This window comes from Harmonia axyridis, chromosome 1 (genome assembly GCF_914767665.1).
Source record: "Harmonia axyridis chromosome 1, icHarAxyr1.1, whole genome shotgun sequence".
Classification (NCBI taxonomy): Eukaryota; Metazoa; Arthropoda; class Insecta; order Coleoptera; family Coccinellidae; genus Harmonia; species Harmonia axyridis.
This window is the reverse complement of record NC_059501.1, coordinates 70,186,846-70,213,737: the sequence shown is the minus strand read 5'-3', so window position 1 is coordinate 70,213,737 and position 26,892 is coordinate 70,186,846. Positions and strand designations below refer to the sequence as shown.

Sequence of the window (26,892 nt, the reverse complement as noted above, 5' to 3'; positions counted from 1 at the left end):
TTCAGTGTCCTCTATGATTGTAAAAAGTAATGGTCGTTGAAACATTCACTTCCTACTAAGTCGTTTTTCAAGTGTGGTTATTATTAGTGGTAATTGTTGTTAAACCATGGTAACACGGTGAAAAAGGGATGAAATACCTTTAATATGAAATAGAATACTAATGGTGAGATTCACGAAATCATATTCTTTATCGAATTTGACGGGTCGATTAACAAATTCGGGTTTCACAAACTATATTCCATCAATCAAATGCACTGATCAGTTGGTCGGAGGAAACATTGTGAAAACCTCGCATTCGGCTAAATTTAACGGAGAGTCGAAGAGAATATTCTAGTTTGGTGTTATATTTCTGTGCGGATATTGTATATTGAAAAAGATTTTCTTGATTGCGGGTGTTTCTGAATTGTGATTAATTGTGTCATTGAAAAAAAAAGCGTTAAAAATTCTTTGAACAAATAATTATTCAAATTAAAAATTTTTGAGCTGGTAGTAAGTCATTAACTGATAACATTTATCCTATCACCGAGCCAACATGGCTATATCGAGGGGAAATCCTCTCAAATTGCCATCTATGACTTCATTAAGAACATTTTAACAGCCTAAGAGAATTCTGAAATAGTAGTCACTCTTTTTCTATCAATAGCATTTGACAGTCTAGAACATTACTTCATCCTCAAGCAATACGGTATCAGAGGGACAGCATTGATATGGTTTGAATGTTATCTATAATCAAGCTCTCAAAAGGTGCTAATTAGTAAAGACGAAACACAGTCTCAATCCAACTCGAAAATAATAGAACTGGGAGTTCAGCAAGGCGGCATACCCCCATCATCTTCATTATCTTCATAAACGACATCAATGATGAAGCCAGCGATACAAACATATCAATTTTTCACTATGCAGATGATACTAGTGTCTCTTTGAAGGCCAAAACATTTCCTGAGGCAGCAGCCTTTTTGAACACTACCCTCTGCATATTGAGAGAGTGGTTATACATGACTACTGAGAAAACAAATGCTATATTATTCAAAACACCCAACTCTAGGCTCAATACACCACAACAGCTGAATATAGCGAAATACAACCTGCCACTTATGAAAACAACAAAGTTTTTAGAGAATCGAAACTAGAAAATCTGAACTAGAGTGAACATATCATAGAACTAGGATCTGCTACTCATTAGGAGTGCTTAAAAATACCTAGATTGACACTCGATGAAAGTGATATACCAGGCAATATTTAAATTGATTCATCTCGATATGCGGTTCAATTTCATGTAACAATTCCATAACTGTATTTTTTTTGATCAAAAAAGAGGACCATTTCCATCTTGAAAACAAAACGAAGGCGATATAGAAAATTATAGAAAAAGTGTACAAATTGTTACGATACAGAATGACGGCAGCTCGGATTCTGATGTTTTCAATAATAAAAGAAACCCCTATATAGTTTTTGTCCACTAACGCTTTCAAGAACCGAAGCTACCCTACTTTTTAGTTTTTAGGACCTTCATATCAGAAGTTATCGTGTCTTCGGAGAGACAAAATCGAATATGTGGAAGGAATCTTTATAACATACCCGGTTTAAAATCACAGACAACTATAATATATGATAGCGGGTAAAGAGCAGCTCTGCCAAATTAGCGACAAAAGATGCAGACAGACTTTGAAGTAGGCTTTCTAAATAATGAATTCCATCTAATTTCTTGGCAGAATCCACTTACGGAACTAACCGAACCTACACTGTATTTGGATAGATCTCCCAGATCCCTTGCCACAACTGTTTCAGGAAACAGGAGGCCTCATATCATACAGCGTCGTCCCATTATTCATTATCCAATATCAATTTGTAGTGCTGACCAGATGTGGTCCGTTTATTTTGCATAAAACATGTTAGTGTTAATAACAGTCCTGTAGGGGAGCTGACTGCCAAACCGCATTATCCGGGAGTACACATCCAGTTTCCATCGAGTTCAATTACCAACGGACCCAATTAAACGTATGTATGTATTGGCCAGACGAAGAGATCGGAAACAACAATGGTTACCTAGGAAGGATTATGGAGATGGAATTCGGGATGTGAATTGTGGAAAATCGGAATGTGGATTTTGCTTCAGGAAGTTGGAGAAATATCCATTAGGTAACGGTTGCTCTTCTACAGGTGTGTCATTACTGCGCATAATAAAGCAAATACTCAGTTCATTCAAAGCACAACTCACTTCTTCCTCTTCTTCTTTATATTTTGATACTTTGGTTTGAATTTCCCAACTATGCCTCCCGTGAATTCGATGTCCACGAATCTTTTTATCGCTTTGGTGGTCTCCCCAACGATCGGCGTGTTTCTGGTGTTCCATCTCTTACAATCTTTGCTATTATTCCTTTGTTTATTCGTTCTACATCAGCATTCCATAATCTTCTTCGGCTGCGTCCCCACCGGACTATAACCTGAACTCTTCATTCATTGCAATTTAACTCGTTTCTCCTTCTATCTCGTAATATGAAGCCTAGAACGTTTCTCAGTATTTTCATTTCGGCAGTTCGTAGTTGCTGTCGGCTCTTGTTTCTATACCGTATGTCATTATTGGTCTCACAACAGCTTTATATATTCTAGTATTTGTGTTAGAGCCCATATGCTTGTAGTTCCATGTAATGTCTCTGAGAGCCACGGATATCCTTGCTGCCTTGTTTGTTTGTTCCTCAATTTGCCAGGTTCTCTCCTGATTGGATGGTATTTGCACATCCAAATATTCAACCGTCACCACCTGTTCAACTGGTTGATCCTCCACAACAAGTTTGCATCTAATTGATTCTTTCGAAATGACGAGTGACACAATTACTGCATCGTCAGCATAGCGGATTATCTTCATCTCATCAGTTGTTAGTTTGTAACCCCTTGCCGTCTTCAGTTCGTCTATAATGTCGTCCATTATGAGGTTGAACAATTGGGGACCCAAGGAATCTTCCTGCCTTATTCCTGTCAGTATTTCCTTTGAGAGACCGTTCTTCGTCACTATTTTCGTCGATGTTTCGTGATGTAGTTTCTTTTTAATCTTCCCAATATCACTTTGAACATATTTGTTGTTTAGGATGCGAAAAACATCTTTGTGTCTGACTCAATTAAAAGCATTCTTTAGGTCTATGAAACACATGTACATAGGCTTTTTGTGCTCTATAGACTTTCCTATTAGCTGACGAACTATATATATTGCATCAAAAGTTGACCGGTTTCTTCTGAATCCTTACTTCTCTTCTCAAAATTTGTTGTACTTCTGTATCACATCAGCCAGAATCTTAGTGAACAGCTTCATAGTGGAATTCAGCAAGGTGATCCCTCTCATACAGTTTATTATGCGATCAAAGTGGAAAAATCTACTTATTTATGTTGGGTTTAACTGTAGCTCAACAATCTCTGAATAATTTTACTCTTCCCCCATGAAAACTTTATTATCGACAAATTTCATTCAGTGCTCAGACCAGTGGTCACCAATTCATTGCTCGCGAGTGACTGGTAGCTTGCCGATGTAATTTTGGTAGCTCGCCACCCATTTTGTAAACTGAAATTACAAACGGTTATGCCTGCCACTCACGAAGCGTTTTTTCGAGCGTTTGGTAGCAAGCGTCGAAGAGATTCCAGTCAGACAGCTCGGGACACGGCCGTACGACTGTAAATCAAAGTATGAACTTGACTGCCCGACTGGAATCTCTTCGACGCTTGCTACCAAAGGGTACGGCCATGGTGAGCCGCTTCTCGCGTCTCGCTTTATCGCGTCTTGCTAGCGGGTAATAAACATACGAAGAAATGATCTGGTATGGACATAGTGCGCCTGCTCGGCCGCTTCCGAGTGCTAGGCCAGCTGCTTCTCGCTTTTACCGGAATGAATTACTAATTCCCTCGATTTATTTCATAAAGGAATTTGAACGTAGTAGTGAATAAATATCGATAGGATGGACATTAATAAAGAAATTTTGATTTCTAAAGTGTTTTTAAATAGCGTGATATGGGATATTGTTATTTTATATTATTTTTTTTACTTATTCAATATAATTTTTTTAAGAGAAAATTTGATGTTTCAATTACAAGAAATTCATCTACATCTTTCAGTCGGTGGAAATTATATGAGTCGATATATGGCAAATGAAATAAACAAATATACTCAGGGTACTGAACCAATGAATAAAAATATGAAGAGAATTAGGGTAAATGCACTGGTTCTCGACCATTCCGTGATTTCAGATAAAATAATAATAAAAATATATCATGTAGTGCAAAATAAAAATAGTAATTATTTCTTATTTTAAATGAATTATGTGTGTATATTTCGTTCCATATCAACTATAAGATATATTTCCGAGTGTATTTCAATCAAAAAGCAAATAAATGTATATTTTTTTGTTCAATATTCGGCGGTCGCGAACTGGTATTGGAAAATTTGTACCTTTTATTTCTCGACCAAAGTGGTCGAAAACCAATAGGTTACTTCAATAATTGTTTATTTCAACCGATATATTTCTGTTGGATCATTTTCATTTTTTTTCGATACCCTGATTCATTTATATATCTACTTTCTGAATATTAGTTTGCGACCACCGAATTAACGTTGAAACACTTATTTCTACCCTTTATTTATTCGCGATCGAGAACCAATTTGATTGTACTTAATTCTCGACCACTGGTGGTCGGTATTTTATATTTTTTTTACTCATTAGTTTCTAAATAGATATTAAGGGCAAAATAACCAACTGCACCACTGTTTTTTTAAACGATTTTCTATTAGATTAGATTATTAGATTGATATCCACCAACTTTTTGGCGTGATCTATTTATTTCATGAACGTCAGTAGACCTTCTATGTTTTAGTTTCAAAGAAACATTATCACTAGCTATTAAGATAGCCAAAAGATCCTCACGGCATAAATTCATGATGAAAAATGAATTATGCTGCAGCGGCAAACACAACGAGACGTTTTGAAGAGCGGTGCACTATGACCACCACCTGCTACAATCTAGCAGGTTCACCAGTCGCCGAGCGCAAGTCTAAACAGCCGCGATAAAGCGAGACGCGAGAAGCGGCTCACCATGGCCGTACCCAAACACTCGAAAAAACGCTTCGTGAGTGGCGGGCATTAGGCTAAGCGCTGCTGGAACCAAGCGCCCATTGGCAACTGAATAGTTGCTTCACAACACCATTTTCACAATCGTGCGTTTGTGCTCTTATCCTTAGAAAGAGAAAAAAGTACAAAAAATATTGGGTCCATCCACTAATCATCGCAAGGCTTATGGATGGACAATTTCACAAGTTTGAAAATTTAATATCAATAATTTTAACAATTATTTCCGTATGAGGGAGGAGAGTTTTGGAGAACTTTTAGCATTAGTAGGATCTCGAACAACTTACCAAGATACTCGCTTGTGTTTGGCCGTAGGACCAGAAAAAAGGTTGGCAGTAAGATTTTTATCATAATATTTTTTTTGTATGAAGCTTGGTGTGAGTAAATTGCTTCGCTAAACAATTCGATGTTTTAGTGACATGATTCGAGGAGAACAAGACTGCAACTAAGCTACTTTAAATCGCCAGTGTGCGGAGACAGGAATGAATATGTGCGTCCCATTTTTGCCGGTAACAACCGAGTTTCCTAGTGAATAGCGTGTTGGAGTTTTTAGTTGCCTCAACTAAATAATCGCTCCTGGGCAGGTTTTCATCAGAACTTATTTGTTCTTTTTTTGTGATTAAAAAGTTGCTCAACATAGATACTGAATCCTTAGAACAATAATAAGAGGAACGGAAATCGCCTTGTAACTGATGCATTTGTTTTGATGCCAACATTCGTCACTCCTTGTCTGACGGGACACTATAGCAGTAGCGTAAAACATTGATTAATTTCAAAATGATCAATTCATGCTCAAAAATAGTTTACAATGTGATTTATTCATACATATTCTTTCGTGTTTCAAAAGGGTTAATGTTTTTCTCAGTTTAATGATTTAGCTATTGTGACTCTACTATGGGTACCAGGGCACTGTGGGGTTGAAGGAAATGAGAGAGCGGAAGAGCTTGCAAAAAGTGCATCAAGGTTAAGACCTGCTGGACCTGAGCCTTTCTGTGGGATAGGAAATGACCAATACAAAGCTGCGGTCCAGCTATGGGAATTGAACAGTTGGACAATCCACTGGACTAACACTCCTAGACTTGCTCAGGCAAAGAAATTCGTGAAGATTTCACCTACTTACACCAGAAAGCTCCTAAAGCTGTCGCGAGCAGAGCTTCGGGTGATGGTGGGACTGCTGACGGGGCACTGTCGGTACAAACATCATTTGTACCGTATGGGTAAGTCAGCAGACAAGATTTGCAGGCTCTGTGGATCGGAAGTAGAAACGGCTGAACACTTGATATGCAAGTGTCCAGAGCTGGCTGGCCTAAGAACCATTCACATGGGCAAGCTGGTCCTGGATACCAGAGAGGTAATGGCCAAGGCCCCTAGGGAGGTTGTCAATTTTATTAACGTCGTTGACGACCTCCCTGGGTTTCTATGAATGAGTAGGGTAGTGAACAAAAGATCTGCATGGTCGCAGTTCCCGGAAGGCTTACCGAAGCAAAACGACCCCAGTTCAAATAATAATAATAATAATAATAATAGCTATTGTGAAGTTATGAAAAAAGGATTCCTGATAAAGCATTGAACAATTAAATCAGGATTCTCCACGCCTATGGCTTGCACACACAATCAGCTAGCTCGATTGTGATTGGTGACACTAAACTTCCATCCCTATTTTATTCGGGATCGAGGACTTTCCGTTCTTTCTATCTATATTCTGAGGTTATTTCGTATTTAGATTAAGATATAATTTCGATAACGTAATTAACTTGAAATCACATTTCCTCATTTTTATTTATTCGAGAAATAACAAAGCAAAGTGAGGACTTTGCAGTGTTTTTATTAAAGCGCTGGCATCGACTTTTCAGCTCCCAATTATTCTGAAGGAGAAGTAAGGATGAATTATTTCAACCTCCCCAGGAAATTTATTCCAGTATGGCGAGTTCAACAGCAACTCCAGAAATTAAACAATTTACCCTCTCGGCCGATCCTCTTCGAACTATTCCACCTTTGAATAACTACCTCAATGCCACAAAGGACCGCAATCTCGCTTTGTCTTCAAAACAATCCGGTTTGAGTGTGGTTTCGTTATATCTCTTTCAGGTATTGCTAGCAACGAATGTTTGAGTTTGCTGGTGCCGTATTTTCCTTTCAGCTGAATTATATTGTGTGTAGAGTGCCGAGAATAGATCTTTACACGCAACGGTTTAGTTTGGGGGAAGCCCCAATCAGTGCTTCGTGAATGGAATCAACACACGTTTCAGCGGGAGGAAATTAAGGTTAAAATTTTGGGAATCGTTTGGCTAGGTAGATTCTCAACAACCTCCTGTAGTAAATACGACTGGAAACTAGTTCAAAGGACGCACGTTTAGTATGGGAAATGGCTTTCCGTGAATTTGGCTGAATTTTTGATATGTTGTAGTTCTTGATGAACTGATCAGAAAAGTCCGTAGCCACAAAGCTCGAAAATGGACAGTTTTCGAGATATAGAGCTTTGAAAATGGATTTTTTGCAATTTTCGGGGTTTTTGCTCATCAATCGGGGAGCTCTCATTTCTGGTTTTGATGGAATTTGGATGTTCGGCGGCCAGAACCCGACTGAGAAATGATCTTCCTTGGTTATATTAGGTACCGCCATCGATAATTTTTTATACACTGCTCCACATTGGCTATGAAATGAGATACGAAATCCAAGAGCTTCCATACATCTTTTCATGCCACAAGATGACGCCAGAATAATTCACATGACCGAGAAACGACATATTGTGAGATTTTTTTGAGAGAGACCATAATAACTGAATCCTCATATATCTGATGTCCAATAATATCAAATATGTTAGCCAAAATGTTCATATCCAGGCATCGCGAGCTGTAATGGGGGAAAATGGGAAAATCATAATCATATATCCTCAGGGATAACAATTGTGATCACTATTGATGTCATTTACATATGATATGTGATTTGTTTCTCACAAATCTCGATAATCTGACAATGGGGTGCCAAGACATTTTCCTCAGAATGTCTCGAAATTGATGATAGCATCTCACAGACAAACGAATCCGTGAAAAGGTCTGCAGTTTTGATGCAATATAGTATTATACGGGTAGAATATAGAAGTCCAAGTGTTGGAAGCTAACTATGAATGGAACTTCCGATGTTAAAGCACGAATTCTTGAAAATAATTTTTTTTTTCTATGAACTTTTTGAACTTCAAACATACGAATGATCGTTGGCAAAATGAATGAGTAGATCAATCAAAAACAATATAATAATGAGAGTACCATTGATAATAAAAATAATAACAATAATGATAATAAACAAAAAAAGTTCATAGAAAAAAAAATAATTTCAAGAATTCGTGGGTTAATATCGGAAGTTCCGTTCATAATTAGCTTCCAACACTTAGACTTCTATATTCTACCCGTATAGTACTATATTCGGCATTTCACGGTGAATAATTTAATTGAGTTCAGACCAGTCTACAACTACAACATATGTTCAACACTTGCACCGACAACGAAAGATTAAAGATTTTCACATCTGTTCCCGAGACCGTCGAAGAAGTACCTGCAACGACCCAAGTGACCAGCGACCCTAAGAATCGATCAGAGAAATTGTCATCTTCTTCAAACTCTTTCAGTGGGTTGGAAATAAATTGAATAAATCTTTTTATCCCGTTATTTTATTTCCCTAAATTGTCTTTGGCCGTGAACTACTCTAGTCACTGTATAAGTACCACATCCCACAACATGAAACATGGGAATCAGCAGTAAAACAGCAAGTACAATATACAAAATGATATGCACAGACCTTTATTGGAATATGGACATACAATATTCTCAAATTCAACTAAAACAGCTCTGAAAACAATTGAAGTAGCGGAAAGAACTTCCTTACGAAAAATTACAAAACTAAGAGATCCCAACAACCCACTCTACAACCCATCTAATCAACTTTTATATAAGACAACAAAAACTCAGTAAAAATTCATCACAATCCAAAATAATATCAACATAATGGAGCTATTGATGCACCACTACAATAGAGCATCTACACCAAAGATAAAGTTGCTAGCTTTGCCACTTTTCGAACACTTGAAATCACTAGAATAAAGGTAATAAATTCAGTTTCCTTCTCTCTTTCTATATTTTTCATTTTTGAAAAATCTTGAAAAACTGTGATGAAAAATATAGGGGGTCTCATTTAAGAGAAACCATACATCTCTAAAATGGTGATTGATTTCTATGATTTGTTACGAGTATCATATAGGCCATAAAAATTACTGAAAAAAAGGTTTTTGAATTTTACAAATGAACAGAAAAATATTTCGCTATATCTTATAGAAGATTTTTTCTTTAAGTCGTATATTTCTCGAGATGCTTTCAGTGAGCATCGTATTCGGGACACCCTATACTATACCGACGCTTTTGGTCTAGCAATTTGTGAACGTTTTTTTATATGATGATTGAAAAAAGTTTTATACAAGATAATTTTCAGCTAACTAACGAATTTTAAATTTGCGGAAAAAAAATTAGGAGTACATGCAAATTAATCTTGTAATACTATTCCAGAACAATTGTTATTATATCGAATGATAAAATAAAAATTCAATCATTTCTGATTTGAAATGATTGAAAAAAAGTGAATGAAAACTAATAAACTAACAAACCTGTATCATATGTTGATCAATTCTGGTCAAAGGGGAGTTTAAACAAACAAAACTAATGCCATGGTCATGAATGAGGGGCTGCACTGGACGATATTCGTTCATATCACATTCATATTCAGCATCTAATTCTTCTTTTTGAGGTGGCATTGCAAAAAGGACCCTCTGTTCTGATGAAGTCGATAATCTGGAAAAAATTAATTTTACGTTATTTTTGAGAAATAACTTCTAAACGCTGAATCAAATCTGACACACCCAAGAATTGTTCGTCTTGTTTATTTATAATCGATCAACTTTAAAGGGAAATCTTCCAAAAAAAAAAAAATATTCATCTGAATACTTTCTCCCTCACCAGAACATTTCAGGGAATGTTACAGAAATTTGAGAATTTAGAAATTTTCAAGAAATACGTCAAAAATTGACTTCAAACTCAATCCATCACGATAAATCTGCGTTTAGTTTAGTTTGAAGAAAAAGTGCGAAATAACTTGTTCCATTTCAAACAAAAGGAATATACAGGGTGTTTCCTAAACATGCGGCAAAAATTCAGGGGGTTGTTCCTTGGACTATTTTAAGCATGTTTTGTCCTTGGATGATTTTTGAAAAACCTCTTTGTTTCGAAGATACAGGGCGAACAACATTTTTCATATTTTTAAAATTAATAATAGTTTAAATAAAAATGCGTACCGCACTGTGTTTACTAAGTAGGTACAATTTATTTTAAAATTTGTTTAACAACATTCCAATTACTAAAAACGGCCAGTTTTTTGACTAAAAATTGATAAGTGCAGATGGTAAAGGAATACAGATTAAACACGGTTTTCATTTGAATTCGTTTTGTGATGTATTAGCAATTTTATTCAAAAAACTGGCCGCTTTTAGTAATTGGAATGTTGTTAAACAAATTTAAAAATAAATTGTACCTACTTAGTAAACACAGTGCGGTACGCATTTTTATTTAAACTATTATTAATTTTAAAAATATGAAAAATGTTGTTCGCCCTGTATCTTCGAAACAAAGAGGTTTCTCAAAAATCATCAAAGGACAAAATATTCTTAGAATAGTCCAAGGAACAACCCCCTGAATTTTTGCCGCATGTTTAGGAAACACCCTGTATAGTAATGTATCTTCGTATTCATTAATCTCCTTTTGTATGAATTTTCTGTGTTTCACTTGATATATCTGTAGGGCAGAAATAATACCACACGTTAAAATCAGGGTGGACGTAAACTGAGCCCAATAATTATTTTTAACGAAGCTATTTTCTTCGCAGATCGGGAAACATGCTTGGATTACTCACTAATTGCTCGTAACATTAACCTCGTTAGTGGGGTGCGTCTTATAAATACAGCGAGGATCATTTATTCCACGTCCACTGACATTCGATATAAGATACGCAATCAAAAAAAAAAAAATCGAGAGAGCATTGACTTGGCGTCAGGAGCGTTTGAGCACTCGAAACGGCAGAACTGCATAGGTATACAGTGCTGGTAAGCCGGTATCTTATGATTTAATATCAATATATCAGAAAGAAATGCAAAAAGAATGAAGAAAGTCGAATGGAGAACGACAACGTATTTCTTTCTTTCCTTCCACAAATAGAAGAAGTCATATAAGAAAGAAGAGTAGATTCATCCCCAGCCTCTACAAATTTTTGTTTCTGGTGTCAGCAATATCATCGTGTGCTTAGCGTCTTTTCCATGGAGCCTTTCTTCAGAGCGTTGTGTACAGTAGGTGAGAATTTTCATTCTAGCGTTCAGCATTGTCAGTTGTTCTTCGACCATCTTTTGAATATTGTTGTCGATGGAGAAGAATTTGAATGACCTTTATGAAGCTATTGCTTTGCTTGTGCAGTATTTTTTCCAATAAAAAAACAGTGACATCGTTACACAAAAACTTTATTCGAGACATGTTTTTGGTAGCTTTCATTGTTTTAGATCGATTGAGAATTTATACAGGGTGTTTCCTAAACATGCGGCAAAAATTCAGGGGGTTGTTCCTTGGACTATTCTAAGAATATTTTGTCCTTTGATGATTTTTGAAAAACCTATTTGTTTCGAAGATATAGGGGAAACAAAATTTCAGATAATAACATTTTATTATGAAAAATTACATGAAAATTCAACTCAACCTACAAAAACTGTTGAAAATGACCACCTCTAGCCAGCATACAAGCATCCAATCTTCTCCTCATTGACTGCCGAACCCGTCAAAGATAAAATGTTAATTGCTAATACATCACAAAACGAATTTAAATGAAAAGCGTGTTTAATCTGTATTCCTTTACCATCTGCACTTATCAATTTTTAGTCAAAAAACTGGCCGTTTTTAGTAATTGGAATGTTGTTAAACAAATTTAAAAATAAATTGTACCTACTTAGTAAACACAGTGCGGTACGCATTTTTATTTAAACTATTATTAATTTTAAAAATATGAAAAATGTTGTTCGCCCTGTATCTTCGAAACAAAGAGGTTTTTCAAAAATCATCCAAGGACAAAACATGCTTAAAATAGTCCAAGGAACAAACCCCCTGAATTTTTGCCGCATGTTTAGGAAACACCCTGTATAGTATTGGTTATGAAGTTTTGAAGTGTGCCATTTTAAGTCCCCTCGACATTGGCGATTAACATGGTAAAACGATCTCTGTTCTGAACATCCTAAAGAGTTCCTCTGCTTTCCTCATTCCCGTCCATGCTCTAATATTCCTTAACCAAGAGGCTTGTTTTCGACCAATATCTCTTTTTCCTTCCATCTTACCTATCCAAATCACCTGAGATTCATGAACTGACGATCCGCATTTTCTGTTTTGAGAACTGCTTCATTTGTTTGCCTAGCAGTCCATGGTATTCTGAGCGTTAGTCTATAAGCTCAGAAACATTCAGGGTCCAATCCTCAACACCATACAGAAGAACTGACCACCCTTAACACCTAATCATGCGCTTTCTTGGAGTCTTGTAATCATTGTAAAGGAAAGATCTCAATCGCAAAAACGCTGTATAGGCCATTTAAATCCTACATTTTATTTCTTCATCTGGGTCTAGTTGATCAGTAATATAACAGCCAAGATACTTGAAATTGGACACTCCGAATTAATTGTCCATCTACTAGGAGCTGCGTTACCTGGTGACGAGATCGACTAAATACCATGTATTCTGTTTTAGAGAAATTGATGTTGAGGCACATCAGTTGTATTTATGACTTGCCCATTAAGTCTTTTTTTGCCTCTTCCTATATATGAAATATAATGTTGGTATGAAATTGTTATACGTTATCGATTCTTGAATATTCGATCGAAGGCTCAAGTTCTTCTGGCTTTCATTATAAATTCTTAAATATTGAATCCTCGAGTGACCGATTCAACTATCTTGCTGATCTATTACTCAAAGATTTCAGATTCCTGCGTATAAAAAGAAATGATAAATTTATGAATATCATATCTTGCAATATTTATTAGCTGCAAAACTGGACAACAAATACCAGAACACTATAATATGCTTTGCATACCTTAACATCTCACTCTAACAACTTCCTATCAAGGATGCATTATTCATGAAATGTTGTTTCGAATGTCCCTAGCACGTTCATCTGCGAGAAACATCGTCCTATCGAGAAATTCAATAATGATATTCGTAAACATGAGGGTTTCCCTTCTCTGCATTCACCTTCAGTCATTACTTTTTCAGTTTGCACTTACCCTTACAAGGGTACACCCTGGAGAACTTTTATAAGATGCTTCAGGACTAAAGTAAACTCCATTTTCTACCATAATATGGGGAGAAATACGGTCGCACAAGATTTATTCTATCGACTCCCAGGTTTTTTCCCATACGCTCAGAAGAATTTGAGGAGTAGACTGTGGGGGATTTATTGCTTTGTGGAGTATGCCTATGTCCTTGCGTAGATTGCTCTTGGAAGCGATAAAAAATTGTGGTGTCTCAGAAATGAAGGTTAGAGTATTAGGCCAATTGGAAAGTCCCCGGTCTGATGCACAGATGGAGGCGCTAGTATTGAATCCATAAGTCTTTTATAGAACCAACCTTCAAACGATACGTGTCAAAATTTGACAACAGTCCAACCATTAGTTTGTGAGATATTGCGTTGTGAGTGTAGCTACTTTTGTTATTTGAAAAAAAGGAGGCTCCATCATTCCACTCCGGAGTCCAATCGATAATCAGCTGAGTGGACTGCACACGATAAACCGAATCCAAAGCGAGGAAAAACACAACAGTCAGTTGGCACGGTTATGGCATTAGTAATCTGAGATGCGCAAGTTATAATATTCATTGATTACCTCCAAAAGGGCCAGACCATCAACAGCGATTATTTATATAGCGTTATTGGATCGTTTAAAGGATGTATCGTTAAAAAACAGCCCATTTGAAGAAAAAAGGTGCTGTTTCATCTAGACAATGAACCGTGTCACAAATCAATGAAAACAACGGCAAAGTTGCATGAATTGGGCTTCGAATTGCTTCTGTATTCGCCAAATCTGTCCCCCAGCGACTTTTTCCTGTTCTCAGACCTCGAAAAAATGCTCGTTAGAAAGAAATTTATCGCCAATGAAGAAGTAATCGCTGAAACTGGGGCCTATTTTGAAGCGAAAGACAAATCGTACTATAAAAATGGTACCTATCTAAAAGTTGAAAGATTCCTATAACCGTGTATCGTTCTCGAAGGCAACTATGTTGAATAATTAGATTTTGTCATAAATTTTTGCCATAAAATGTGTTTTACTGTGGTAGATCGGGGACTTTCCAATTGGCCTTGTTTATTGATCCTATTTAAGTTTATTGATTATATTTTACATGTAGACGTACAAGGTGAATAGTGAACTATAGTTTTAACAGAGATTCAAACGTTGTTAGAGATTAATATACCTCTATACTGATTCGGAACAAGCCATCATATGTTTTGTTGACTCTCCATTTCCAACATACAATGCGATTTGTGGAGCTGAACGGAGTTAATAAACAAATAATCCGACTGGCAAAAGGCAAGATCAAGTTTATTTATCTTCGGCCAGCTCTCTGTTGGATATTATTATATTATTACTTGTGTTATTGTAAACGTATAATCTAGGCGTTTTCACTTCCAACCGGTGGGGATGCATTTAGAGCTCGATATGAGTTGATGTGCCACACCGAGAGGAGAAAATAGAAAATACGCATATTTCTGCTGCTCCAGTAAGTGCAGGATGGAAGCAGCTTGAGTTTTTGAACACCAGGTGTCTCATCGACATACAGTATGGTTCAACGAAAACTTAACACCTCGATTTCTCGGCTTTAAAATGAAAATGTGGAAAATCATTCGGACGTCAATTCGCTGATTTGAGGGGAACAACTTTTCCACTTTTCGCATCCCCGTAACTGCAACCCCCTAACGGGGTGAGTACAACCCCTTGATTTTGGATAGGGATGATGAGTGTTGCGATACCCTATTTTGAAGATCTAATCGAGTACTATCTGATCCTGAACTTTTGCTTCAAAATTTCCATCGATAACGAAATGACAGGTAAAATAATGGAATACTACGAAAAATATTCTCGAGATAAGTTCCACATTGCCTCTTTCACTATTTTTGGTGTTATTTCATTATCGATGGATATTTTGAAGCTAAATTTTAGGTCCAGATAGTACTCGTTACGATCTTCAGAATTAGTTGTCGTAACACCCCTTATCCCTATTCGAAATTTAGGGGTGCTCACTCCCATTAGGGGGTTGAAGTTACGGGGATGGAAAAAGCGGAGAAGTTTTTCCCCCTCGAATGAGAAAATGACGGGTCCGAGCGATTTTCCACATTTTCATTTTAAGTCGGAAAATCTAGTTGTTAAGTTTTCGTTGGACCACTTAGCATATAGTATTAATGCTACTGCTAGTTTCTACTTAAATTTCCTCTGTTTTCACTTGATTGTCATCGTTGGTTGGGTTGTGCGATCCTGATGAGCTCTAAGAAGACAGAAACCATTCTATCGCTACCTACCTCCAAAAGCATATTTTGTTTATCAACCTTCTATAAGCTCTCCTTTAGAACGTTATTTTTGACCTATTATCCAATAAATTTCGAAATGAATTGGTAAATACACCTGCCAACTGGTGTATTCCTTCGAATAATAAATTATTGTTGAAGAATGATGAAATACACACACGAAGAATTGGCAGCTGTGTAATTATTTGCAACAAATATCCGAAAATCTTGAAAAGAAAGTGGAAGGCATTATCACAAACGTCCAATTCATGAACATCATGTTTGAAATTCAACGATTTTAATCAACATGGAGTTTATTCAAATGGATGGCCCATCAAGTTGACTAAAACAGAGAACTAAATACACACATAATGGGGTATCTATTAAATATATAATCCATTTTATATATCATAATTTGAATATGTTTTAGGGATCATAAAACCTAATTATGTGTACAGATTTATGAACCATTTAAAATAACTAGCATGAGTATTTCGAAATTTGTTGCAGCATTCATCATTTAATATGAGCAAATTTGATTAACCTAGTCCGATGGATAAATTTGCGCTAATCGAAACGAAACAAGTTATTGACTCAATTTCTCCTACCCTTTGAAAATACGAAAACTGAAAGACAGATGACGCTTAAACATCGAGTGAGTATATGAAACAGTTGCAGCAATTCAGCGAGGAAAAGAATTTCGGCAATCCATTCAAGTGAAATAAATTCTCGTTACGGTCTAGATTGGATGTATTTTCTCATCGTTATGTGCCAGCTAAAAAAAGTTTTGGAGATATGAACTTTTCAGTGATTTATTCAGCATTCCTATTTAATAACAACCGATTCAAACATTGCAGTATGTTTATCGTGAAACTTTTAAACTGAGATATTTTCTGATATAAGAGAAAATGATGAACCATCCTATGAAATGTATTATTAAAAATAAGGAAAGTACTGACGTAAATCAGAACCTTTCAAGCGCTAATTCGAAGTTGTGTTGAAGTAATTTTTCAAGAATTTTTGGCATGTAGATTTACACTTCATTATACATGTTTCAGTTTTCTAGACAAAAACTCAAGTCTAAACTTTCTGTGTTGTAACATGATATGAAAACGTAGAATGGCATTTATATATATCTCATTCTTTTGGAGAAACGAAGAATATAAATAAAAAAGCAAAGGCGTGATAGAAAATGTCGATATTTGCTCTTTCAACTCTTGTCATATTATTCGGCAACAAATAAAAGGAGAAGAACATTTTGCATTCAGATTTGATCTTCGTGGTGAAGGTAGTTTCGAGCAACTGTTAAATAATTAATCAGTTGAGATGATTATTCCTCGTCAATTCGATTTTTTGAATATAAATCAAGTGTTATTATACTCCACTACTAGAAATGATGAAAACCATAATTAAGACTAATTCAAACCTAAAAAAGTCATCAAAGTAATTGTTAAAAATGGTGACCATGAACCAATAAGTATGCGTCAGCTGGTTGTATGATGAACCTACGTACACGTTCCATAACTGGACGTCCTTCAGATAGCATTATACCCGGAAATGATTCCTTGACCAGGTTGTTTTACGGTTTTATTGGCATCGTAAAATTAGGGACTTAAGGTCCCCCCACAAAAATTAATCGATCGGATTTAAATTCGGGGTATTCGGAGGCCAGTTTTGCTCTGTTCAGGATCGTATTTTTGAAATTTTGTTCTCAGAACTTTTAAATAACAATTATTTTCTTTAAATGCCCTTGTATTTAGGAGTAACCTATCAAAAGAGTTTATTCAACTTGAGCAAGCTTAAACCTTTCAAGCAATAATTTCAAATCAATACAATTTTGTAAAGACCATCATATCTCAATACCTATACTGTCTACCTATAAGGAGTGTTGTATTGAAGTTGTTGGAGTGTATGTGTAGTATTGTCTGAATATGTGAGTCCCAAGATAATTTTTACTGAATAAAAGTATTTTCATTTATATTATTTTTTTTTAGCTTTTTCGACAATGGCAATGGGGAGACCTTGAACAGCGGCTGAAAAAAATATTGATAACAATGTGGATAACAATTGATAACAGAGGTAGAAATTGTAATAGATGATGTTCATGTTGAAACTGCCCACAACCCCAAAGAAGGTTCAAAGCAATGGATACATTTGCCAGTGCTTCTGAAATAATTAGTAATTAGATATACTTGTACGCATTGGAAACGTGAAAACAACAAGAATTCACAAACAAATAATGATCGGAGTGTGCAGCCTACGTAAAAATTAATGAATGCGGGTCTGGGCGTACCAATTGTTTTGGGATAGTTTTATGATAGGGCTTCAATAAACTTTTCAAAACGTCCAAGCTGTAAAAGGTTGTAACTACGGTATATCTTTGGGGAAAACGAAGAGTGCACAACCTACGGGCAGGGAGAAGAAACCCTAGAGCTTTTGGGTCGGAACTCCTCGCCATCGTTAGGTAACGCAAATAATGCTTTCTAGTAGATACTTTTAGAAGTGAGTAAGTAACCTTATGAGTGGATTGCTCATCAATGAGTCGAATTCGAAGATTAAAATGGCAAGACAGAAATATTGTTGAAGAGAGTTTTTCATTATTATCATCTGTAGATAATTTCATGGCAGCAGCTACGAGTTACATAGTTCATTCGATAAGTCCAATTTTTTTTTTACTTTTTCTGATAATTCTGGCTGTATGACGTCAATGGAGGCTTTAATATTGATTCCCAATGCTTTAAGAGTTGCTGGTTTGTCGGTATAGCCTCATGAATATCAATCGAGAGGCGTAAAGTCACCGAACGAGGGGGTAAGTTAACCACTGCTGGAAATAAAGTTGTCGCCCCATTGAATTTGCAATATATTAGGTTGATTAAGCGCGCTATGCTCGTATGGCTAGTTGCGCTGTCTTGTTGTAACTGAATGTCGTTGATGTTTAGATGGTTAATTTCTGGAAACAAAAATCAGTCAGCATGGCTCAATAGCGCCCGCCATTCACCGTAACTGCAGCTTCTTCCTCATTTCGAAAGAAATAAGGACTGATGCCAGTGTATAAACGGCACCAAACAGTCAATTTCAATATATTGGTGATTCGTTGATGACTAAAGGTTTGTTTTTGCTCCTTTTATCATCACAAATATATTAATCGGATCGAAAGAGTACAGAGAAAGTTAGAGTCTTATACTACAGATTCGGGAATAGACAAGTTGAGTGTCCTTATGGTGCAAGGTTGAGGCTTTATAGATTGACTACTCTGGAGCAAAGAAGGGTTGTATTCGATCAAACTTTTTTATATCGGATAATAAATAGTCACTCGATTTTCCTCTCATTAGTGAGGTGTATTTGAACACTCGTGCTTTCACCGGACGTCGTAGAGTACTGTTTTATGTCCCAAGAGCGCGCACGTCGTTGTTTTATAACTCTACTTTTTTGAGAATCATACGGTTTTATAACTGGCACATTTTTTTATTGACATTTTCAATATTTCTCAAGTTGCTTTTAGCGAAACATGATATTTGTATCTATGTAGAAATTAATGAATTGTTGATTTTTTGTGGTATTATTGATATTTAAGAGTTTCATCTTATAGTTTATGTTCATTCTCAATTGTAAATTTCTCCTTTCTTGTAATTGGGTTATTATAATTAATTAATAATAATTAATAATAATAATAATTTATTCATCTCTTGCATTCATCTATTCCTGTTAGGATTCCTGCTTATGTTGAATGAATAAATGAAAAAATAATAAATATACGCTTCGATGACAAAGCTTTTCGACCAGAAATTCACTTCATCAAACACAATTCTTCGGTGAGAGCTCATCTTTGGCCAGCTCATCAAATTAGCCCAATCAGCAAAAATCCGGATATTTGGCTTCAATTCTTGCACGAGCTGTATTTTATAGGCACGGAAGCCAATATACTATAAAATTTCTCACGTAGTCGAAGGACAAAGGCCAACAAGTTGAGAACGGCTACGTATCGACATTTCGGCCGTCTTCTTCAACATTTTGCACTATAGCAGCAATATTCTCTTCGGTACGCACACTTTGTCGCCTTGTTGGTAGTTTTGAATCGAGAAGAGTAAAATTAGTGCCACAACCATTAAATACTGCACGAATTGCTTGCTACCTTAGCCTATTATGTTGACCGTAAAACAGAGTGCTTTATGAACTCCGCCAACAGATTTATATTTTCAAAGTGAATTTTCACAATTTAGAAGCTATATTCTGTTCTGCCGATAAACGATTGGATTGCTGAACCCTTCTGAACTCATACAGCTAAAAAAACACCCATTTGTTTGAGACCATTCCCGTCCCCAAATTCGAAAATAAATCACACACATTGTGACAAAACGACAGAACGATTGATCTGTAGCTTAAAATCAAAAACCCTATAAGTTATAAGTAATAACACGTCGCCTTCACGCAGAAGATGCCGAGAAGGATCTTTGTGATTGGGCCTTCTGAAAGGAATGTTTTTCAATCTCCAGAGCCGTTCCAATTAGGACCGGTATTCGCTTTTCACGGACTCATCAACCGAGGGGTCCACGGAAATGAACCGGGCTTCAGACGGGCTGAAAAATCCAATATCAGGGAGATTTAATTTAGGCAACGAACAAGCTGTACGAAACACGCATCCGTCGGAGGATGCAAAGGGGATTATATGGAGGTGAATTCGACGACACACACTAATTTAGGGATAATATGATGAAAGGAGGCTGGGATCTTTGAGAATTCATCCGCTGGATGCCGGATTAACAAGATCGCTTTGAGTCGGTTGACCCAACAGGACGTCATTCATTATTGAAAAATCCCTCGATTGGATTCGCTCTTGAATATTTGGGTCGCCGGCTCTGTGTTCCCGCGAGAGGCGGAGAAATTGGGGATAATTGAGTGGTGGCCTGTTTTACCCTTCTCGATATATCTTGGGAGTGTCGAGATCTCTGTTTTTATTGTGGGATGCTTGAGAAATTAGAGGTTTTTCGACGTTATTTTGAGATTTTACAGATATTGTACCCTCTGAATATTGCTATAGTGATGCTTAACAGTTATTGAACTTTGGCAGATTACTTACCATCTTTGCAAACAAAAAAACTCAATGAGTAGGGGAAATGCGGACAAAATGACATACTGTTCAGTTTTCCAATGATATAATTTTAGTTATTGCAATAATACTCCCATTTTGGTACTGTAAACCAACTTTGGTTTTTTTTTTATAACGAGATTCCAAAGGAAATAAAAGAAATACAGAATGCTAAGGAACGAAAAGGCAGAATCAGGGCATGGGTGAATGAGAAGGACAGACAATTTTTCCACTTGCTTATCAATCCATAATGGATGGTACTGGACAATGGGTTGCATGTGTTCCTGGAGAAAAATATTGGTTCCTTGATTTGTTGGTTCTTACATACTTTTGCTTTGTCTTTCATTCTTGAGTTGAAATATAAGGGAATTTTGGTTCATTTTATCTTCGCGGGAGTTAATTTTTTATTTTATATATATGTATATATATACTGTAAATCTTTGAAAATTGTAAATTATTAATCGCGTACAGGCTCTTGCCTCTGCGATCAATGTTTATGTTTAATAAACTATTATTATTATTTGGTTAATTGTTTTCCAGTATTATGAGCTGAAAATTGAATTGAACTACGAAAATAGAAGATATAAGAAGTTATTTTGACTTCTAACAAAATCCGTTTTGTCCGTATACTAAGGACAAAATGACATACTCATAATATTTAAATGCAAAGTTCGCTAATAAATGTTTGCTTCTTTTCGAGACAGTAGCAAGCGATATATGAGTCCAGTGGAAACACTGAATGCAACGTAGCCACTGTTTACCAGGTTTGAAACGAAAAAAACGTCACTGCATCAATGCAGGGACAGTCATCGTCGTCCTCATTTTTTTAAATTTAAACGGTTTAGTGTCGGACTCTTCGTGGTCACCGACTTATTTATTTTTCAACGGTCTTGTTTTCTTTATCACTGGGTTTTTCATCATTGAATAATATTTTAATAACTTCCTGATACTTCTTCTTTTAGGATTTAGCCTTGATTTTGTCAAAATTAGGCCTTGTCCCTGAGGAAATGGTGAGAGAATTTCATTACCAAGATTTATCCTTAAGAAGTTCCTGGTCTATTGTAATCATCAGGAATCAATAGGTAATTTACCTATTTGTTACAAGATACATACCAGAAATTCTACGTTTTATCACGTATAGTGCATGCAAACTATGTACAAAATAACATGAAAATGAGCTCATCAGTTTCACATGGAAATCAATCTATAAAATTCTATATTATCACCAAAAATATATTCTCTTCACATGTATCGGACAAAATGACATACTATGTCGTTTTGTCCATCAGGATAGTATGTCATTTTGTCCGATACACACTTTTTTTACTATATAAGCACAATTTCAAAACAAAACCACTATTCATCTTAGAACTTATACATACTATTACGTCATAAGCGTAATAAGAAGAATCATTCAATATACAACGAATATGGTCAACACACTCTTCAGAAGCTATTTAGAAACCAAGTAAACAAAAAAAATGCAACCTGCCAAAACACATTTGTGGCTATTGCACCAGTGAAACAGACAGTAGGATGTCAATTTCTTCGCAGGATTGTCATCATCACAAGCAAGACCTGCATCACAGTAAAACCCCGAGCTATACGGCGCCAAATTTGAAAAAATCCAAAAGTTCATTTCCCCTAAACGTTACTGATATGTCAAGAGCGAAATAAAATACAAATATGTAGGTTACTCATGATTGGTTACCAGTGCTATCACATATACTTCCGCCTCATATTCGTTTGAAGGTCTCAGTCAAGAAATCATGGGAAAAATTTCATTTCTACCCGAACTTATTTCTAATTGTATCTTACTTTCCAGATACTAGAACTGCCACTTTAAATCCTCGCAGGGCTTTGTGGATTGATAACTTTCTTCAATCTAATGAAAATGGCGAGGAAGTTTGACGTTCGGAATGGAATTATTGTCTTCCACAAAAGTCTAATCGTTGATCCTTAGGGATTCTAACTACTAGTAGAACGAAATCAAATTAGATTTTTTTCATAATAGTTTTCAAGAATATTAATGCTACGAATTTTAGAATTCGGAGTGAGAAAAAAGTTTATATAAGTTATAAAAATATTTATGAAATTAAATGAATATAGTAGCAGACACCTGTCTCAGTGTTTTGTAGGAATCAATATTCTGATAAGGTCTCTCTCTCGTTGTCCTTTCAATATCCTTCTTGAATTTTTTCGTTCTGTTCTGATTATGCGATTAACTTGTATATTTTGAAATCAGTTGAAATTAAGCTTTCAAAATTTGGCAAAAAAAATCTTTTAAAAAACATAATTTCGGGTCATTGCTTCGTAATAAAAAATCATGAATGTGCCATTCAAGAAATATCTACTGAAAAGACGAGCATGCCACTGGATTCTACGTGAAACAGTGCCTTTATGATGATTTGCTTTCAGATCTCTATTAGCGGAGATATGATTTTTTTTTCGATATCACGCAATTTCTCTACTTTTAAATTTGAAAAACCAAACATTCTTTCTTTTAGTATTCACATAATTTCAAATTCCGATCAATCGGAACTCGAGGGGTTTGTTTCTCCAGATTTAAGTGTTAATGCTAAAGTTGTATAGTTTTGGTTGGTCCACATAGCAAATTATATTATTTCAGTAGAAAATCTTACTAACGCTTTAGTCTCCTCAGTAAGTTCTCATTCAAAATAAAAATATGTGTTAACAACAAAATGTCGAATACGGCGAGAAATGTTGACCAATTTCCTGTAATTCTAACTTGACAGCGCTGAAGAGTCTCATATGGTACTATTTTCTCAGGTGATCGCGAATAGCACTTGAGCACTTGAAAATTCTGAAGAGTGTCTGTTTGTGTGTTACTTCTATTTTATGGTATCTTGGGAGATATGTAATGTAATTGTTCTTGTAATTTTACAATTCTCAATTATAATTCTAAAACAAAAGGTGGCTAAAAATGAATAGGTACTACTCTTGTTAGTTTCTTAACAAAAAAAAAGAGATTATGGGGTATTAGAATCTCTGTACCTCCACTGATGTGAATGTCGTAGTGCTAAAATATAGAAATATGCCCACACTGTGCAGTAGGAAATATATGAATATTCTCCACCGACAAATATAAGTCTCTTCGATTAACCTTAATTCTCACTTCCGAACATTTTGATATTTTTACGATGTTCATTTTTTCTTCAACAAATTTGATAGTATTTCTCGAAAAGTAAACAGAAAACCTTCTGTTGTTCTTATTTCTAGGGACATTTTGAAGAATCAGATTTTTTATGATGCCTTTAAATCAGATACTCCCATGTTGAACATCTTCGTTCAACAAAAAATTTCCAATCAACTAAAGAAAGCCTCTCATTCACAACATTATAATTTGCTCTCCTAAAATCAAAACTAGGAACACCAATGCGTTCCCTTAGAAATCGTCGTGCATTGAAACTGTACAAATATTCGACTGGGAGATGTTGACCACAAACATTTTCGACTTCGTGTGTACCTTCCGAACTGAAACTAAAACTGACTAGTAATTTTACCAAAATCCATTAAAACACCCCTCACGTCCAACGGGAAATTTCGTCGAACATTCCAGTTGTCCCATGTGCATTCCCTTCAAACTGGGCCAGCACTCCAAAGCCCACTTGATCCGACTATCCCTTCTCCGAGGGAAGAGGGAGAATTAAGAGAGGAAGGGGTCGGAGAAAAAAATCTCCTCCTCAACAATCCGCATTACGTGTTCCGATCACAGAACGCACCAATTATTGTCAGCCTCGCTCGAAATACGGCAGTAGAGCATTATTTGAACTCCGATCTTCAAAGAGGAGGATTCGGCACCGAGAAAGAGGAGGCCGAACACAAAGAACAACGTCCAGAGCAGTTATTTCAGTTATTTCGACGGATGGAGTGAAGCGGGATATCCGGGAAAGAGATGTTGGTATAATCGAATTATACGATCTCGAGATTCATCCGAGACGTTGCAGAATCAGCGCTTTGTCGGAGTCGAAATTCTGATAAGCTTCGCGAGATTTAGATTCTCAATAGTATCTGGTGCTCTATATCGATCTGAGATTGGCCGAATTGAATTATTCGATGGTTTGAACAGAAGTCAGGAAGCGATCTAGATTTTCGGTTACTGTGAGATAGGGAAACCTTTGTCAATTGTTTCATTGTTCGTCGAATAGATCATTCCAGGATTCCAATTACTCGTATAGTATACCAAAGTCACTTGGAGGAAGCCATAATATTTCAATCATACAAGAGTTGTTCAAGTTTTCAGAAATTCCTTTGGATTTTATGAAAATATTGCTAACAATACTCTCAAATAAACCCCGGTATTCAGCAAACCGTCTTGGAAACAAAAATGTCACGGTTTGATTGGCTGAAGATTCCCCGTTCCACTTCGAGGGCGTTTTTGGTTACACTCATTGGCTGCATCTATCACTTCTTGATTACTTTCTGATGATTCGCATAGACCAGTGTGGTCCATAGGGGTATTATTGAAATGCATTTTTACGTAGTTTTAGTTCGTTGTGTGACTGATGTTTTTAATGATTTCGACTATGAGTTTTGGTAAAATTCTATGGATTATGTAAAAAAAGATGAATATTTCGCAATAGAATCTATTCCTCCATTTACTTTCAAAGTCAGAATTGATATGACGAGTTCTGAAGAAAAATGATTTCGCATCAAAAAGATCTTCATACCACTGAAGAAAACATTTTTGGTGAAATACGAAAAACTAAGTGAGATCAACCAACCAATTTTTCATTACAATTTCTGATTTTATCAATGTTATTACTAGTTTGAACAATCATGTAAAATAGGCATATGACCTTGAGGCTCTCTAATTCTCTACGTCAAAATAGCAGCTACGTAGCCAGATCGAAAAATCAATCAAGTATTTTATGGAAAACAGAAATATTTCACCATTTCCTGTCATCAGTTTTGATGATAGGTTACCTATTTCTTTGAATATTTATTCTGATTCTGAATACGAAAATTTAAGAGTTATCGAGGAAAAACTTCAACTAAGGAAATACCACGAGTTATAACTGAGTGGAGTAGTCTATGACTTCCGGAAAACTAAAATAAAAATTCGGATAACTAAATTTGACATTTCATGAAATAACATATTCGTAATTGAAAATTTCATTGGCTTATGGATTCTCAACCATCGAATAATTTATTAAAATTAATGAAATTTCTACTTTTTACTTTCTTCCTATGTTTTCTGGAAGACATAGATTGCTTTACTCAATCTGAAAAGTGGTGAGATCTCAAAAACTCTGAGGAGACAGGAGCAGTTGAACTTTGGCAGAACACGAGAAAGTCATATGGTATAAACCTCTTTTGAGTGTTTTTGAGTGTATTGAAATGACTTTATTTTCCAGAAGAACAAAAGCGAACTGTGAAAGGATATTTTCAACTGAAGGTATAGACTCTCATTGCCGTTCAAATCAATTATACTCAAACCTCACAAAATAAAGTCAATTGCCTTTTTCTCGTACAACTTATCGTTTCAATTGCAGATCAGAATAGCTCCGCAATGGTGTAAAATGAAGGGTGGAATCGGCTCAATATCAGAACAGTTTCGATCAGTTAATTAATACTCTGGCATTTTGGGGAGCGGGTATACCATAACACTGTAAGACTGTTCTATTATTGAACTGTAACTCCCCCTTGGGAAAATGTGTACTGCGTCGAATCTTGATTCGTGGTATTCTAGCAATAGGAGTAATTACGCTCAATTACGTTTCCTTGTCCTTGGCGATAAAAACGAACAGAGCACAGGCAAGTATCGCCTTATACGTCGAAACAGAACAAGTGAACATCGAGATTATTCCTTCATTATGAATGAATTAGTCTTCTCCGAATTTGTTATTGAAGCTGTGCTTCTAAACCTACCATGAAGAATACGCCAATGGCTAATATCTATTCATACTGGAGGATTTCCTGTGCTTACATACGCCTAATTCACCATCTACGACATATTGAAAAAGTAGTACCATATAGGACTCTTCAGCATTGTATAACATTGGCGTTAAACCTTCCCTAATTTGGGTGAGTTACCAGGTCTCGATCGACCGATCACT

At 36.0% G+C, this 26,892-nt stretch overlaps 1 protein-coding gene across 6 annotated transcripts in view; it reads right to left on the bottom strand.

Annotated features, from left to right (window-relative positions):
- LOC123671009 (1-phosphatidylinositol 4,5-bisphosphate phosphodiesterase epsilon-1-like) overlaps window positions 1-26,892 on the bottom strand; it is a 317,167-nt gene that overhangs the window by 52,057 nt on the left and 238,218 nt on the right. For all 6 annotated transcript variants that reach the window (XM_045604639.1, XM_045604638.1, XM_045604640.1 and 3 more), the window contains one exon: window positions 9,763-9,946. In XM_045604639.1, coding sequence (XP_045460595.1) covers window positions 9,763-9,946 — 184 coding nt within the window. The remainder of the gene's footprint in view (window positions 1-9,762; window positions 9,947-26,892) is intronic.